This window comes from Artemia sp. Qi Xiang Cuo, chromosome 15 (genome assembly GCF_049724085.1).
Source record: "Artemia sp. Qi Xiang Cuo chromosome 15, ASM4972408v1, whole genome shotgun sequence".
NCBI classification, from domain to species: Eukaryota; Metazoa; Arthropoda; class Branchiopoda; order Anostraca; family Artemiidae; genus Artemia; species Artemia sp. Qi Xiang Cuo.
Window position 1 is genome coordinate 63,118,802 of NC_142808.1, and position 19,285 is coordinate 63,138,086.

General features: G+C 35.1%; 1 protein-coding gene across 1 annotated transcript; it reads left to right on the plus strand.

The window, feature by feature from the left end:
* The first annotated feature begins 5,490 nt into the window (after positions 1 to 5,490).
* Positions 5,491 to 16,780, plus strand: LOC148943975 (uncharacterized). The gene is made up of 3 exons (XM_089101309.1): positions 5,491 to 5,646; positions 14,151 to 14,321; positions 16,662 to 16,780. Exons 1-3 carry the CDS (start codon positions 5,601 to 5,603, stop codon positions 16,778 to 16,780), a joined length of 336 nt encoding a protein of 111 aa, XP_088957435.1. The 5' UTR covers positions 5,491 to 5,600.
* The last annotated feature ends 2,505 nt before the right edge of the window (positions 16,781 to 19,285 follow it).

Genomic DNA, 19,285 nt, shown 5'->3' on the forward strand with positions numbered 1-19,285 from the left:
CACAACAACATGCGACCAATAAAACCAAAAAGTAAAAATTTTTCAAAGCAGTCCTAGCATCCTTACTTCAGCGAAGTTCAACCAGGACTCGGCCCTTGGACATAGGGCCGAAATATTCATTCAAATTATCTCCACTGTCTTGGAAAAAGGTTTCCCTATTGATCTTCATACTTTCGTTGTTAGTAGCTAAACTAGAATTTTACCAAAGGTTCTGCCCATGCAAAATGTGTTAATTATAATTGTTCTGCATATTATGAAGCAAGAATGGTTTTCTTAAAATATTTCTTTATGTGGAGTCCTCTATCAAGGATTACACCAAAACCTATTGATATGGCTTAAAATTCTACTTAAATTACAGGAATGTTATTTTTCAGAACTGAAACCAGAGAAAAAGAAACTAAGGTAAAACATTGTTTTGTCAAAATTTCAATAGACATAGGCCTGTCAATTTGGAAAATTTCTTACACTGAAATCAGAGGAGAGTTAACATTGAAGCTTTGCAATACCTTGCCAGAGTATGTTTTTGACCCTGGATTTGTAACTGAAAGTTTCCTTTTTCCTGACCCAACCTCTTTCCAAGATAGTTAAAAGTACTAGCTAAACTAGACTTTTCCCTCTATTTCCAATGTTTATAAGGACTTTTATTGATATTTTGTTATTTCAAGCCTCAGTGTGTACATTAGCCTTCTGAGAACTTAATAGCCAACTAGCTGGCTGATTTCATAGTATAGGCCTATATAGAATTTTATTGGTAGCTGACTAGATGGATATTTTAAACACAAGTTATATCTGGGATCTTAATTGCAAACTAGCCTAGTTAGCTATTTGCAAAGTGTAGGCTTATATAAAATTCTGTTGATAGCTGAGTAGTTGGCTAATTCCTGTTGAAATGTATACATATATAAGTGAGGTCTAATAGCCAAGTGGTTGGACAGGCTCAATATGTTATAACTGTTGCCTCCTCCCAAATTGTTGGCTGCTGATGCCTCTGGTTGGCACCAAACCAAATATTTGGGAAGTAATGACCTTTTATTTCTTAGTCCCAGGTTACCAGTTACTGCTCTTTCCATTGCCCCCGCTTTTCCCCAGACCCTGCCCTCGCCCTGTGGAACTGGATACTTCCTATAGTAAATACCATTTTTTTTTTATTTTGGACAACGTAAAAAAACAGTCGAATCTTATTAAAGTACCTATAAAGAGTGGTATTCACAAGCTATTGTTTTGTGAGACGTAACTCAAGTTATTACTGTTGGGTAGTAAATAGTTTCACAAAGCTATTAAATTTTTGTTTCAGTAATCATTAGACCTTAATTACGTGTTTTTTAGAAAAGCTTCATTACGAGGATAATAATATTGCTTAACTTAATATCCTCTTCACCACCCTCTAATTTATAAATACACAGTAATTTATAAATATTTATGCTATTTATTTTGTTAATTAGACTCATTTATTCTTGTTAATGGATTAGAATTTGGTGTGAAACAATGGAGACAAAAAATTTGCACTGTTGAAAAATATAGTTTGAACATATAGCCCAGACTGTATTTTTGTGTATCAGGAGGGGGGGGGGGATAAATTGAAGCAAAACAGTCTTAGGATTAGAATGAGTAAGTATTTGTTATTGCTTTAAGGGATTGTTCATAATTGCTTGTAACAGTTTTATAATAATTTACTTAGAACTAGGTCTTTCAATGCTTAATGCATTATTGAGTAGTACTTGCTCACGTCTAGTATTGTACAAACCCTACCTCCCTTGCGCTCAGATGAGATACCACATCCACCTCCAGACTATCGGGACCTCCAAACAATAACGGCCATTATGGTGACCAAAAAACTTCGAATGGTAAAACAACCAAGTGTCACACAAATTGATATCCCAATCATAATCATTAACGCCAGACAAACTTAGTCAACCACTTTCAAATTTATTTAACCACATTACCATTACTGGCAACTTCCCGTCTTTATGAAAAGAAGGATATGTGACACCAATACCTAAAAAAGACGTGCCTAATGACTTCACTGGAGTTTGGCTGATCACTCTTACACCGGTATTTAGCAGAGTCTACAAACAATTCCTCTCATCCTGGCTAAAGGAAAAAAACATGAGCATTGTCGATCCAAAACAATTTGGTGGTCTTCCCAAGACATCAACAGCTCAATATTTGGTAAGCTTTCTGGACAAAATCCTCAAGAACCTAGACAACCCTGGCTACTGGATAAACCTCATAGCAAAAGATCCGAAAAAAAGCTTTCAACCTAATCAACCACAGTAAACTCATCAAAAAGTTAATTTCAAGGTATTGCATCACCCCTGCTTATGTTTGAATCATTGCCAGCTTTCTCTTTGATTGAAAGTGAAACACCAAATATAAGAGCACATACACAACCAAGGTTCAAATCTACTGTGGAGTGCCACAAGGAACAACTCTTGGTCCTCTTTTGTTTCTTGTCATGGTCAATAAGCTGGCAGAGTCCTATCCTGAAAGACAGAAGTATGTCAATGATCTATCATTACCTGAAATTTGCCACAAGGACTCCCCAAGCAACGCGTATGGTATCATCAAGGACATTAAGAACCAGGCTGCCAGTAACAACATGGTAGTGAATATGGACAAATCTGTTGTACTTCCGATTTCTTTCTTAAGGACCAAACCAACCTATTATCCTCTGCTACACCAACAGCAGATGGTGGCCGTAATTAAGCTGCTAGGCGTCCATATTTCGTCCGATAAGAAGTGGGACGAAGAAGTGGGAAGCAGAGTCAAACATGGAAATATGGGTATCTCCGGTATGAAGTTGCTACCTCGTTAAGGTGTTCCTGTTTAGCGCCTTCTGAAGTTATATCTTTCTTTCATTATACCTATCTTAGAATATTGTTATCAAGTATGGCACTTCTTCCTTACTCATGGCCAGTTAGAGACATTGGAGCAAAGTCAGTACCATGTCTTGCTTGTTGCAACTAAATCTCATAAAGTCCCCTATATAGTGCTCCTCCAAAAATTTAAACTTGTTATCCTTGAAAAAAGAAGGCAACAACTTAGTTTTGAATTTGGCAAAGGGTATCTTCAAAAATCCCAACCTCCATGATATACTTCCTCAGGATTTTTCCCCTTGTAGACAAAGGTTGTAAAGGTCTGTTGCTGAACCTATACCGGAAATACAACTAGTATTTACAACCCATGCAAGATATGAAAGAAAGTTTTGTGCCTGAGTTTATTTGCCTTTATAACTTAAATGCCTAATTTTATGTATGGATGTATTTCATTTTAATTTATGGCTTTTTTTTTGTTGACCATGTAAGCATTGTGAAAATTGTATTTGTTTTGACCATGTCACTGAATGAGAAAATTGCTTATGGTATATGTAGACTTTGTGAATTATTTACTATTGTCTTGAAGAAAAAAGAAAAAAAAAACAGGAATCAGCCCAACCATGTAGGCTAAGCGTTTTGAAATAAAGGAGATTTTGATTTGATTTAATATCGGATGTAGTGTCCACGTTTTGCATTGTCAAAATATAACGACGGCTTCAAGAGATGGTTAAACAGAGTTATCCACGATTAAGCAGAGTTATCCTGTTATGCAGGAAAATGTTGACAGTGGTTCCAAAATTGCATTGTCAAATCATTGGTGCATTTACTCTATATATGGAATTTTATTGGTAGCTGACTAGTTGGATATTTTCAACACAAGTTATATCTGGGATCTTAATTGTGAACTAGTCTAGTTAACTATATGCAAAGTGTAGGCTTATATAAAAATTCTGTTGATAGCTGACTATTTGGCTAATTCTTGGTGAAACCAATACATAAGTGTGGTCCAATAGCCAACTAGTCAGCTAGTCTAAACATTTTGTAACTTGCCTCCTCCCAAATATATTGGCTGGTGATGCCTCTGGTTGGCACAAGACCAAATTCTTGGGAAGTAATATACTTTTATTTCTTAGTCCCAGGTTACCAGCTCCTGTTATTTCCATTGCCCCAACATTTCCCCATACGTTGCCATCACTTGCCCAGACCCTGGATACTTCCTATAGTAAATACCAGTTTTTTTTATTTTGGACAACAGAAAAAAAAATTGTAGAATCTTATTACATTACTTATAAAGAGTGGTTGCCAGAAATTATTGTTTGTGAGTAGTAACCCAAGTTGCTTTTTTTGGGTAGTAAATAGTTTCCCAAAACTTTGAAAACTCTTTTACAGTAATCATAATAACTGAATTACATATTCTTAAGAAAAGCTTGATGAAGAAAATAAAAGTGCTTAACTTAAGATCCTCTCCCCCCACCCCTCTGATCGATAAATCCATTCTGTGCTAAAGAAGGGGAATATCATGGGTTATAATGTGACTCGGGTATTCTTGTTAATGGATTAGCATTTGGTATAAAACAGTTTATTATAAATATATGTATATTGGATTTGTTATTTTTTTAATAGTGCTCGACGCGTTTATAGGTTTATATAATGCTAGGGGGAGGGGAATAAAGTGAAGCATCACTGTCTTATGAATGAAATGCTTAAGTATTTAGACGGGCTTTAAGGGATTTTTCATAATTGCTTGTAACAGTTTTATGATCATTTACTTAGAACTAGATCTTCCAATGCCTAATAAAATATAGAGTAGCACTTGCTCACATCTGTGCCAGGCAATCCTGAGATCACAGCTCATTGAGTGGTAATTGTTGAGCTTTAGCCTTCCGTTTAACGGAACAACCAATGGTGATCGATTGTCTTCCAGCCTTCTTGAGGCCCTAAGAGGTGGGAGGACCAAACATCACAGGGATGTTGTTCTTGTTTCATTTGATACAATCCTGGAATCACTACTTTCTAAGTAAAGCTTTGTATTATTTTTTTTACTTTTTTTCATGAGAAACCTGATCAAAGGGCATTACAGCTAAAAAGGTTATTTAAAAAGAAAGTAACTTGTAGGCCTATATTTTAAAAGCATGTGAATTGAAAAATCAAGTGATAAGTTGACTATGTACCTGGCTAAGTGCTGGACAAGCTCCATATTACAAACTGTAACCTTCAGCTTACAAGTTTTAAACAGCAACAAATATATTTGTAAGATTTGTTTGTTATTTTCCTTGGATTTTGAGAAATGGCATGATAGAGATATGAGCTACAAAACATCATTTTGAACCCTAGTTTAGACTACAATTTATTCTTGAACTGTCAATCTTCTATTGCTCAAAAATTTCCAAGCTCTAAAGAGCTATTATTCTGCAATTTTAATTTAAAAGTGTTTTTGTACTTAAAATAGGGCCTATATACGTACAGATATATTTTATGGATACATTGTTAAAACCTTTATTTCTACCTCTCTTTAATAATACAAAATGAAAAGCAAAAATTATTCTAATGATTTGGACTGTTGAACCTTGTGAACCCCATCCCTTTTCTTTATTAATATAATTTTTGCTCTACATTTTATAACAGCAGTTATTATAGATTGCCTAATTTCTAGGGACCTTTTGCTTTTGATCTCCTGTGTAAAAGGGAGGACTAATTCCAAGTGTCTTTATAATTTTATACATTTTATAAGAGACTTTGAGTGTATTGGAAGAATCTGTTATTGACTCACCTCTAATTACAAATATGGCTAAAAATTTCACTCTATCTGAAGCTTCTGATATTAAGAATGGTAAGTTATCAAGTTATTGTTCTGCTATCAAAATAGAAGGCAAATATTTCCTTCTATTTTGTTACTTAGAAAGATTTCAAGTAAAAAAATGAAGTAAATGTTACTGTATCTTTGCCCATTTGTCTAACCTTCACAATAGAGGGAGAAAAAAATGTTTTTTTTAAGTAAAAACATATTGTAATTTAATCTCTATATTCTAAGTTTCAAATCTTTAAACCCAATAATCCCTGATGATAGGAATTTTCCCTCCATTTCTTTAGGCATGTATAATAAAATAAACATACTACCAGAGTTGAGGTTAGACCCCGGCGCCGCGCCGGCAAATTGACCGAACGCCGCCAACGAGAGGCCCGGTCAAACGCCGACGAAGTGTCGTAACGCCGCCGGCGTGCCGCAGGCACGCCGCGACCGGCAGAGGCGGTGGCGTTCGGTCGACTTTAAATTATTTTTGCGGCAATTCTTTATTGCGTCAACCGCAAAGTTGGAGCTTTTCCTTCTCGTGTGGTTTAGTATTTCGATTTTCCTGATTAGAAATCAAGCAGAGCTTGCACTATCCCCGAATTTTCGGGTATTTCCCTGAAAAATCTATGCATCACCCCGAAAAAAAATTTTGCTCCCCAAATCTTCAAAAATTACGCAATCACGGTGCCACCCCTAGCGATTTATCGCCAGTAACTTTCCCTGCAAAATATCATTGTGCATACCATGGTTCTCCACTGCTCTCTTGTTCATTAATTTTCCTCTCTTTTGTTACTTTGCATAAAAACCAGACAGATGCAATATGCTATTTCAAATATTGCAATATACACAGTTCTTCATATGCTGACAAAAAAGTATCTTTATTATGAAATGAGTTTAAATCATTTCGAATGCAGTTTCCCATTCGCTATTTCTTACATCATTCGTATTCAAGAATTTTATTTTCAAGTTGAATTGAATTATAGAACGCATTCACTACTATACAGCTTTAGCCTTTTGTTGGATTTTGAAATTGACTGCCGACAGATTGTTTCTACAGCTGAATTGTAAGTTTGCAGATTTTTTTTTTGTTGTTTTTAGATAAGATTTTCTTGATTTTTAATACTAAATTATTGAACACCTGATAGACAATACAATCTTCTTTCTGGAACATATTTACCCCCCCCCCCCAAAAAAAAAACAGCCTTCGGTTGAGACAAAATTTAGCTATAGACTAAGCTATGTACAAAGTTGGGGAATTAAAGATTGAACCGGAAGTTACCCCTAAAATATGATTCATAAATAAATTGTAAATTATTGCCTATAGGGGAGGGGGATAGGGGGCTATCAATTTTAAATGATAATACCTCATTTTTTTTAATTGAAAACAGGGATGCCAAAAAGATAATTATTTTTTTCATTTAAAGTGGAGACAGAAGAAAATGATATTAAATTCCCTGGGAAACCATTGAAATATCTTGATAGACCCCGGGCCCTCAACTGGGAGTTGCTCATTGTCTTGGGTATTTTGTGATTTCTTATAGGCTACTGGCCTAATTTGGCTTTTGTGTGTGCTCCCTTTTAATTAGACTATTTGGATCTTATTAACTGCAATGGTGGATCTATAACATTGTTTTCCAATAATTTGAGGAATATCTGAATAATTTCGACATTTTTTTGTTGTCTTTGTACCCCGTTACTCATACCCTCAATTTTTTTTTCAAGGAACACTAAGCTGTTTAACGTTATTTTGCGTGTTTGTTTGAACCATATTCAAACAAACTTATTCAGTAAATTATTTTTCTAATGAAAGCTGAGACGGTATCCTATCAAGGTGGTATCCAGAGGGGGGGGGGGGTAGGGAGGTATTATATATAAGTGATAATACCTCGAAATTTTATTTATTGAACGCAGGGATTCCAAAAAGTTCATTTTTTTATAATTTAAAGCAGAGACGGCATCCTATCAAGGTGGTATCCAGAGGGGGGGGGGTTATTAAGATATCATATTTAAATGATAATACCTCGACTTTTTTTTAAAGCAGGGGTGCCAATAAGTTAATTATTTTATTTTTTTTAAAGCAGAGATGGTATCCTATAAAGATGGTATCCTGAAGGGGAGTATAGGGAGTTATTATATTTAAGTGATACTACCTTGATTTTTTTTTATTGAAAGCAGGGATGCCAAAAAGTTGACTAAATGTTGACTAAATTGACTAAGTTGACTAAGTTGACTAAATGTACTAGATGTTGCAACGTTCTTACGTATTAAAAAAATCGGATCACCCCACAAATGATTACCAAAAATATGCACAAATATAACAAATGTACCACTTATTTCAAAACTTTGAAGAAAAGCAAAAAAAGCCTAAATACCCCTAATTACGCCTGAAAGCTATTTTTAAAAGAAACTCTTAGGAGATTTTCATGGAAATGACCATAGCAGAAGCTTTGAGTCTGGGTGGGGATCAAAGAGGAGTCTTTTTCAAAAGGGTGGGGATCAAAAAGTATTTTGACCACAGGTGACTTATTGTTGCGACTTTCTTAAATTTGGTAATTCTTGTGAGCATTTGGAAATCAAAGCTTAAACTCAATAACTGATACTAAGTGTCCTAAGATTTTGCTTGGATTAAAAGTAACGAACTAGGATGAACATTTCAACATCTTCCTGGAGCTACTTCAGTCTGCATATTATTTCATTTAATTACACTTAAAACGGATGAGCTTTTGATTTTTTACCTAAGAAAATAGATGGCATTTCATTTTTCTTCATAGCGAATAAACTATTAAGTGTTTTTTGTGTCATTGGAATTAAAGTGTTCTCATGTGAAGTGTTCATCATGTATTTTTCAATTTGATAAATTTACTCCTTTTAGATATAGTTTATAATTTGACTGATATTAGGTATTTATCAGTTTATAATTTGGAATGAATCCCCAAAAGAAAAAATGAATAATATCCAAAAGAGCAGCCAAAAGCAATTAAAAAAGCAGCAGTTCAGCCTTAGCCTACATGACATATATTCTATAAAGAAGCCAAAAAAAACTTTAAAATGTATTTTTTTTAATTGTAATTAAAAACCAGTTTTTAATAAAAGAAGGCTTCTTAGGAATCCAAAAGAGCAAAAAAAAAAAAACAATCAATATCAAAGTCGCCCATTTCAACTGTTTTAAATGTGACAAAACAGATTAAGGCAAAGGGCATTATGAAAAAATTAAGCTTCTAAGTTCAAAGTTATATTCAAAGTTTTTACCCAGATAACTGACAAATTTTGTGAAAAGGTATTTGAAGTTTTATATGCATTAATGCTCGATGAAAAAAACTACTAATTTTTAAAACTATATTTGATACGAATGCACAGCTATTTTCTAATTCAACTGCTTACATTATGCAAGGATTCTGGAACGCCACAGCCATTCGTTTCTGGCAGTTTTCTAATTCTCTTGATGAATAATAAATAAGATCAGTTTCCTACAAGCAATTTGTGAATTTTCGAACTAATGAATAGGCTCGAATCTGTTGTAAATTTAGGCTGGGATTTGAGAAAGACTGATAAAAACATTAATGTTTGCGGTCAACATTGATCGCGCCGGTGGCGCGGCGTGCTGTTTTTTGCCCCGCTGCCGCCGGTCTTCCCTCATCGGCGCGGCACCGGGGTCTAGTTGAGGTCATAATGAGGTATCTACAATGCCTTATTGTTCGATTGAAGGATCAGATTTTGTTTTTTGGTCTAAACCAGATGATATTGTGTCTCTTAAATGTCAATCTTGATTGTTTCCGACTGAATTACAGATTAAAGAAACAAACACAGAAGACAACATTAGGCAATAGTAATCACAAACCTAACACTAGGAAATAGAGGAGAAAATATATTAAAGGATACTACATCAGACATGAAATCAAAGTTGCAATGCAGTATTCTTTGCATACCTGTACGGAAAGTATATTTGCATTGTTTGAAAATAGTCTGTGTAGGATGCACAATTTTCTTGCTACAGATTGAAAACTGGCATTCCGAACTTCTGACTTTTTTAGTTCCAAAAAATTGACTCTGACTGATCGATCACAAATATTATCTAGAATAATGAAATGGAGAAATTACGTATGACACACATAGTTGGCGCGTTAATCGTGCGTAATTCCAATTTAATCTACGGTTGAGTTAGAGCATCGCTTATCGAACTTATTCCCTTAATATTAACTTCCTCGGATACAATCTATAAAAGATAACAACGAATATTTATCCGGAAAATTGTCAACTGAAACGCTAAGGGCAACTAGGCGAATAACAACATTCCTCAAGTTTAATCCACAGTAAGCATAACTTATTAAAAATAACCTGAAGGCTATCGTCAAACTTCAAGAAAAAAACATTCTTGAATTTTTTATTGATGGAAGTCTGAGCTATTTTTAAAAAGGCAGAAGAACAATTCTCTCTATGGAGACATATTATCATATATGTTAAAATATTTTTTGTAGAAACCGTCATTCTTTTCTCCTGCTAGTGTCCCTTTTTTTGTACATTAGAAATAATTTACTTCTAAAGGGAAAATTTTCCAATGTGTCAATAGAGAAAATGTTAGGGGAGGTCGCTGTTAGTGATTGATTTGGGTGATATTGCTATTAAAATTTCTTGTTTTTTTGGCCAATCTACCTCTATTTACTTTACCGCATATGTTCCCATAAATTCATTTACCGAACAAAAAAGAAACCAGTAAAATAGCAGCACTTTATATTAATTTTTTAGCAACTCAATTGTTTGTACTGAGAGGCTGAAAAATTAGGAGCACCTCACCCTTCAATATGTGACACTACTTCGAATGTCGAGTGTCACATTGTTGAGGGTGAGATAATCTCTACTTGATATTTTAAAATAACTTATTTTGGTTGAACCGGTTTTTATAAAGAATTGTTTCCCTGTTTTCTGTTTCCTGGTTCTACCTATCAAAATTGAGTATTATTATGAAAAAATCTATTTGGATACAAATGAAACCAGATTTGTTTTAACATTGGTAAATTTTAAATTTTATTTCTACTGTACTGAACTAAGGCTAATTTATTTTACAAGTTGAAAATGCTTTATCAAGTGACAGAAAGGTTTAGTTGAACTTCCTAAACTCTTTAATGCCTCCTAAAATTTAACATGTCTCCCTGGGAATTTTCTGGAATATCTCAGGACAATGTAAATTGGAATCTGACTTCTAACAATACGCCTCTACATCTTTTGATGACGAATCTTAATATTTGCTGGTTCTAATGGAGGCTTGGCCTTAGGTTTAAGTTTTTAGATTAAATATGCCAGTTTATTTAGATTTTTGAGCATATGAAACTATTGGGGATTTTTTGGTTAGATAGGAGGAGTGAATAGCACACATAAATTATTCCATTAATACGATTTAATGTTTCTATTTGTCTTTTTGAAAGGTAGAGGAGGGGGGGAAGTTTATTTTTGTATATTTAAATGATTGTTAAATTGTGTTTGTAGCTGAAGGAGTTTCCCTGAAAAGAAATTTATTTTAACAGATTATTACTTTAAACTGGTTACGGTTGCACTATTGACTTGATCTTGTTTTCAGAAGGCAATCAGTATGAACAAGCATTAAAATATTAGACATTATAAGAGTATATGATCTGGTATATTCAGCATGGAATTCTATGTGAACACATTGATTATGATAATTTATTTTCAAAGCAAGAAAAATACAAATGTCACAAGGCGCTTACCTATTGACGATTCTCCTGAAGACTTACACTGCTGCAAGATCAATCAGCAAAACAAATACCGCTGAACAGCTCTTGGGTCACGACATATTAATTTATAATTGTTTGAACAATAAACATCAAGAAAAAATCACTATCTCACCTCTATTATGCTCTCTTTTTCGAAATTCACTTCCAGAAATCAATCCGCAGAAAATAATCTATGCATCAATATTTTGAATCGGCGAGTAATAGAAGACAGCTATTGCAATTATATTAAAGGGAGGACGGAGTTCTTATAGCTTAATAGTTCGCCAAAGGAATTAATAATGCTCCGATAAAATAGGGACAGGAGTAATAGTGGGGCAAAAATCACTCTTAGATAAAAAAAAACTAGACATTACCACCTTGTTTCCAACTTGGTGATCTCTGGACAGCTCTTAGTAGACTGGACACTTTGACAAGTGATGAGTATGGGGTATGGGACTGTACTTCTTTTGCAGCCATAATATCTACTCAATTTAATTTGTTAATATTTTTAGTTAGGTAATATTTTGGCGTTTGTAACTAAAAAACTATGAAATCAAAAGCGATTTGAGAAACGTGGCTATCAATAGAGATGAGTAATTCTTGAAGAGGGCTTTAATTTTGCTAGTTGGTACCTCAGAAAGACAGATATAGGGGTGAAATCATCTATGGCGTTGAGAAGCAAGGAAAGGGCTAAGACATAGATGATGAGAGAGAAGGAAGGTGATCTTGTTTTCGAGTTGACATCAAGGTAGAAAATTTAGTGTTTACGGTAGGATAATTTTCAACTGCAAAAACTTGAGTCGCATTGGCACGTTAGCCGCGAGAGATAAAATGAACATGGGGGTGGGGCTCAAGGGGATAGGGTAAGAAGAAGTAAAAATTGGAGGGATAATGGGAGGGGAGAGAAGATGGAAGTGGAACAGAGCGTGCCTGGGCAAGGAACTATCTATTTTGACAAAAATATGATGAATGCCCAAACTAGTTGGCCACTTCCTAGACTTTGGAGATAGGATTAAAGTTGCAAGGGGAATGCTTTTGGGAGGCGAACAAGCAAGAGGGTGTTGGGGAAGGGTCAGTTGGATTCAAAAGGTCTGTGGGGGTATGGTTATCGAACAAAAGTAGATTCTGTGGACGTAGAGAAACTTCTTTAGGCATATTGAATTGTGCAACATCGGGCTGGGAGGAGACAATGGTTGGAGGTAAAATATTAAATGATCAAGATGAGAAGGGGGATTCGGAAGATTTCTCCCTTGCCGATAAAAGAGCGGGGTCTTATACTTACTCTCCACTGCTGCAGATAGATGAGCGACATTTCATGATTCGTCAGTACAATAGAAAACCGAACAAATGTAAACAAGTTAAAAACTGCAATCAGACACAGAAATACCTGAACTATAGATACAGATTCATCTATATTAAAATTTTCAGTGTTTACGAAACTCGTTAGAAAACACTTAAAATAGCTACCAATCATGTTTTCTTTTTTGATTGTTCTTAATGTAAAATAAAACTCAAAATGAAACTTTGATGTCAATAGATGTATAAAAAGTATTGGCTTATTATGTTGATTCCTAATAAATAATATTAATTAAATTTCGTCCTACCAATCAAAAGCTACAAGCTTGAGAAAATTTGCTTGATTTTACAAAAATGGAGGTAACACCCCTAATAGTCACGAAAGTTGAATAAAAGTCACACCATCTGATTCAGCGTGTCAGATGACCCTACTGTAGAGGTTTCGAGCCCCCATCTGCAAAAATGTGATATTTTGTTGTTGTTTTTTTTTGCCAGAAGTATCATGGATGCGTGTTTTTTTTTTCAGGGGTGATCGTATCGCTCCAATATTCCCAGCATATTTAATGCGGGCTCCTTTGTACAGGCATTAGAATGCCCCTTCCCCTCCCCCCCCCCATTGTCGTCTGCTCTAAATTTAAAAATTATTCTCTGAGGTAATTTTTCTTTGGTGAAGGAAGCTTCTGGGGAGTGGACTTTCCACAGGAAATTCTTACAGTGCTGCATCTTGGCAGAATATCTATTAAAAATTCTTTCTATTTGTCTCACTTTCTCTGTTCCGACTAAATGTTATGCATGTGAAGATGTTAAGGGAAATGGTTGGCAAATTTATCAGCCAAAGAGGCAAGCATGAACATTACAATAATTTTTAAAGAATTGGGAGACAAATACTCTTCTTTTGTCAACTTTTTTTGGTACTTGTGTATTATGCCGTACACACTTGAGAAGTGAAATCAGGTTAAAAAAAAGTGAAACTTGTGCTGTATCATTTATGTCACAAGACTTGTCAGTCGCTATTTATTAAGCCGGCACCAGTTTGAGATCTTCAATATACTGTGTTTTGATATTCGAGCAGATTGTAATTTTTTTGTCTTTAATGATTTTGGAAGGCAGTGGTAACTTGAATTCTCTTCAAAATATCAGCTTTTGCTCTTAAAACATTTAATCTTTAACAAAAAATTATATATGTTCTCAATAAATATTAGATTTTAAATAAAAAAAATAAAATTTAACTTTTTTTACGAAGTTTTTTTTTTAATCAAACTATTATTTTGCCATCGTATATGGTTTTGCCAGAATCGCACTGATAAGACCAAATAGCCACGTTAGGCTCAGGAGTTGCTGTTTTCTATTTTTTTTAGAAATCACATAAATTTTTCTGAAAGAATAATATTTTCTATTTAGCCTACATCACATTGTTTTTTGGAAATAAATTTTTGCCTAAATTTGATAAATACTTTTTTTGTCAAGTTTATTTTCATTTTGTCGAAATTGTTTTACATCCATTGTAATTTATGTTTTTAGAAGTTGATGATGCTTTACCAAGTGACATTAAGGAGCAGGTTGACAGTTCAGACCCATTTATGTTTCCCAAACTTGAAGATGGTCCGATGAGCACTTTTCCCAGCATTTTGGCATCATGTAAATTTGAACCCGAGTCTCAGGAATTTGACTTCACATCTATTACTGATCAAGGTAAAGATTTCAGAGTTCCTGGATCAACAAAATAGAATAATAATGGCTAAAATTTTACTTGAAAAAGTAAAATCTTAAACTCTAACTAGAATACTACTACTTACGACTGAATGCAGATCCAAGCTACCCTAAGCCAAGAGACGTACAAATGTCTCTTTGCGTTGGACACTTTACTCAAAGTACAGTCTGATTAGCATATTCAAAAATTTGGAGCTTCCAAGTTTGCATACTTTCCGAAGGATCAAGTAAAAAAAAGGCAAAAATATTTCTGTCAGTTGACAATTTAAGCTGCAAGCTAATAGAAACTGGTAATATTTTCAGACGAGGAGTGCCATTGCTAGACATTGTAGATGAGTACCTGTCAGTATTAGTTAGGATCATGTTTAGGAGGATTGAAACCCCCTCCCTAAATAAGTCTTGGATTTGTTAAAATGATTTTTAAATGTATGAATAAATAACTAGAAAAAGTTAAGGATCTTAGAGCCTTGAAAAATTTTTAAGCAAGAAAGTCTATGTATTATATCCTCCTTCATTGAGAGGAACCAACTTCAATAACTTTGAAATCAAAAAATTAGAAATTTGATGCAAAGAAACAGAAAGAAATACTTTTTCCAAATAATTTAGATCTGGATAGTCTAACTTAGTCTTCTTAACATTAATTTTCAAAATTATTTTTGCACCCTTAACTCTCAGAACCTTAAAAAAAATCTTTCATTTTGCTTACGTTTTCAACTGGGACCGTCAAGTCATCGGCAAAATCGATGTCTTGGCCAATTTTTACTTTCCCTTTCTGAGTGCTAGCTCTCTTATAGTTTTTACAGTATTTGACAAAGTTCATCACACATCACAACTGATCCGTATTGATGGGCATAAAATGTAACCCCTGTTAAATCCTGATTAAGTAATAACCACAGCAATGTTATCAGAGGCAATATTTTATCGTTATCTATAAAAAAAGGCCATAAGGTTTTCATTTTTTTCCAGAGGCACTTCCTATGATAGTTGGGTCTTATAAAATTGGAGGGGGCTCATTCAGTTGAAAATCGGAATTTCTAGTGCCATTTTTGAGAATGAAAAGGGATTGAAGTGCAACTTGCACCCTGCCCCCTTCACGCTGTCTTTTCCTGAAATGCATCCAATCAAAACTTTGTCATAACCATTTTGTTCAAAATAAAAAAAAAAATGGGGTCAAAAAATACCCCAGAGCCCGGAGGCACGTGCTGAAAGTTATTCGCTGGGTGTATATATGGTTTACATGGAAGGGTTGGTCGTATAAACTTTGGAGGGGCTCATTTGATTGGAAATTAAAAGTCCTCTTTTTCTTTTAAGAGTCAAAATCTATAGGAGGGGAACTCGACCCCCGCCCCTTTTTTTCTCCAAATGAATCTGATAAAAATATTCAGATATATATTTTTTTAAAAACAGATAAAAGATCAGATAACAGAAACTCCAGGGTTGACACAACCCTTCCAGAGCCTGAGTGGACTTTTAAAAGTTGTACCCTGGGACATACAAGGTTTCTATTCTAGGGTTGGTCGTAAAAACTTCGGAGGGGGCTCATTTGATTATAAATGAAAAGTTTTAGTGCTCTTATTAAGAGTTAGACGGGATTGGAGGGCAACTAGCCTCTTCTCCCTCACCTTCTTTCCCCCAAATGCATCCCATCTAACCCATGTAAAGATAGTTGAAAGGTCAATTTTAAAAAAAGTCTAGGGTCGACACACCCCCTTGAGAGCCTGGGGGCACATGTTGAAAGCTATACCTTGGGACGTGTAAGTTTTTCTGGATGGGGTGGTCATTTAAACTTTGGAGGGGGCTTGTTTGATTGGAAACTGAAAGTTTTAGCACCTGTATCCAGAGTGAGAAGTGATCGGAGGGCAACTAGAACTTTGAATTTACAATTAAATGAGCCCTCTCCGAAGTTACGACCACCCCTTCTATAAAAACCTTGCATTCTTCCGGGAAAGATTATTTGATCTTTCAATTATGTTTAACAAAACGGGTATCTCAAAATGTTTATGGGATACATTTGGCGAAAAGAGGGCATTGGGAGAGGCCCCCAATGCCCTCTTTTCTCCCCTCAATGCCCAATGCCATTCTCTTTTGAGAGAATGGAAATATTATTGCGCTTTCGTGGATGTTGTGCCAGAGCCGCACTTAAAAAACTAACCGGAGCCTCTGTTTTCTAATTTTTTGAGGATCTCATTACATAAAATATTCTTATAGAACAAGGTGTTCTATTTACATCACATTGTTTTTTGGAACTACATCTTTGCCTAAATTTACTAAATACTCTTTTTGTCGAAATTGTTTTAAATCCCTTTTAATTTATGTTTTCAGAAGTTGATGATGCTTTATCAAGTGACATTAAGAAGCAGGTTGACATTTTGGACCCTTTAATGTTTCCCAAACTTGAAGATGGTCTGATGAGCACTTTTCCCAGCATTTCTGTGTCATGAAAATTTGAACCTGAGTCTCATAAATTCAGCTATGCATCTATTACTGATGAGTTTAACCAATTTCGATTTTTGTGATTAACTAAATAGAATAACAATTAATAAATCTTGACTTGAAAAAATAAAATATCAACTCTAATAAAAGTACTACCATATGCTATGGTAATCAGAACCAAGTGACCTTAAGCCAAGAGACTTACAAAATGTCTCTTGGTGTGGGACACAACTCACAATACAGTCTGATTAGTAAATTCAAAAGATCGGAATTTCCAAGTTTGCATACTTTTCTAGGGATCAAGTAAAAAAAAAGGGCCAAAATATTTCTGTCAGCGGACACTTGAAGTTAAAGGCTAGGGGAAACTGGTAACATTTTCAGAAATAGAGCCCCATTGCTAGACCTGGTAGATGATTACTATTCATTATTAACCAAGGTGGTGTCAAAGGGGAAGAGAACCCTAAGTTTCGAACCCCCTCCCGAAATAATTCTTGGATTCGTAAAATGGTCTTAAAATGCAGGAGTAAATAAACAATCTTAACTCCCCCACCTGCTTTCTATGTTTTCAACTAGGACAGTCAAATCTTCAGCAAAATCTATGTCTGGGACAAGTTTTACTTTCTCTTTTTGATTCCATGATATCGTATAGCATTTACGGTGTTCTTTTGGACAGAGTCCGTCAAACAGATCCGTATAGATGAGCATAAAACGTAACTTAGCTTGCCTCCTGAATAAGTACGAACCAAAACAATGTTATCAGAGGTAATGTATTATTGTTGTCTATAGAAAAGGCCATAAGGCTACAATTTTTCTTTTCCAAATGCACTTCATATGAAAAGTGTGGTGTTATAAACTTGAGAGGGTGTTTATTCGATTAAGAATTGGAATCTCTAGTGCCATTTTTAAGAATTAAAAGAGATTGGAGTGCAACTTGCCCCCTAACCCCCTCTCGCTGTCTTTTCCTCAAATGTATCCAATCAAAACTTTGTGATCAAAACTATTTTGATCAAAAAAGTTCAAAAATAAATAATAAAAAATACTCTGGGGTCAACAAAATCCCCCAGAGCCCGAGGCACATGTTGAAAGTTAATCCCTGGGTGTATATAAGGTTTATATGGAAGGGTCGGTCATATAAACTTAGGAGGGGCTCATTTGATTAAAAATTGAAAGTTCTTTTTTAAGAGTCAAAAGCTTTAGGAGGGGAACTAGACCCCCCGCCCCTTCTGTCCCCAAATGAATCCGATCAAAATTTTCAGATTTTTATTTTTTTTTCAAAAAAAATAAAAGATAAGATAAAAAAAACTCCTGGGTTGACACTACTCTTCCAGAGCTTGGATGCACTTGTAAAAGTTGTACCCTGGGACTTAAAGGTTTTATAGAAGGGTTGGTCGTATGAACTTCGGAGGGGGCTCATTTGATTGGAAATTGAAAGTTTTAGTGCTCGTATTAAGAGTGAGAAGGGATCGAAGGGCAACTAGCCCCTTCCTCCACACCCTCTTTTCCCCAAGTGCATCCCCTTTAGCCCATTTTGTTAAAGATAGTTCAAAGATTAGAAAAAAAGTCAGGGTCAACACAACCCCTCCAGCGCCTGGGGGCACATGCTGAAGGTTATACCTTGGGACACGTAATTTTTTTTGGATGTGGTGGTCGTATAAACTTTGGAGGGGGCATGTTCGATTGGAAATTGAAAATTTTAGTGTCCGTATTAAGAGCGAGAATTGATCGGAGGGCAACTTGCCTACGCCAATGCCCTATTTACCCCGAATATATCCCATAAAAATTTTGAGATACCCATTTTGTTAAAGATAGTTGAAAGATAAGATAATCTTTCCTGGGGGCATACAAGGTTTTTATGGAAGGGGTGGTCGTAACTTGGGAGGGGGCTCAGTTGATCGGAAATTGAAAGTTCCAGTATCGTCCATAAGAGCGAAGGGATTGGAGGGCAATTAATAACCCCCCCCCACGCTCTCTTTTCTCCAAATTCATTCGACCGAAATTTTTGATAGCCAAGTTTTACACAGACCTGTAAATCCCAGGTTCAAGGGTTGTAATTTATTCTCTGGAGGCATATAACGTTTGATGGAAGGTGATGGTCGTATAAACTTTGAAAGAAGATCATTTGATCGGAGATTGAAAGTTCCACTTCTCCAGTTTAAGAGTCAAAAATAACTCTTAAGTTGCCCCCCCCCCCCTTTCCACGTATTATTTTCCCCAAATGCATCTGAGCAAAAATTTGACATAGCCATTGTGCTCAAAATAGTGCAAAGACAATGTCATAATGCCTTTGGAGTTGATAAAATCCCCAGAGCCCTGGGGCAAGGGCAAGGGATGTAAGTTAGACCCGGGAACATAACTTTTTTTAACTACATCTTTGTCTGAATTTACTTAATTTTCTTTTCGTAAAATTTATATACATTTTGGTCAAACTTCTTTTATATCTGTTTTAATTATGTTTTTAGAAGTTGAAGATGCTTTACCAAGTGACATTAAGAAGCAGTTTGACAATTCAGACC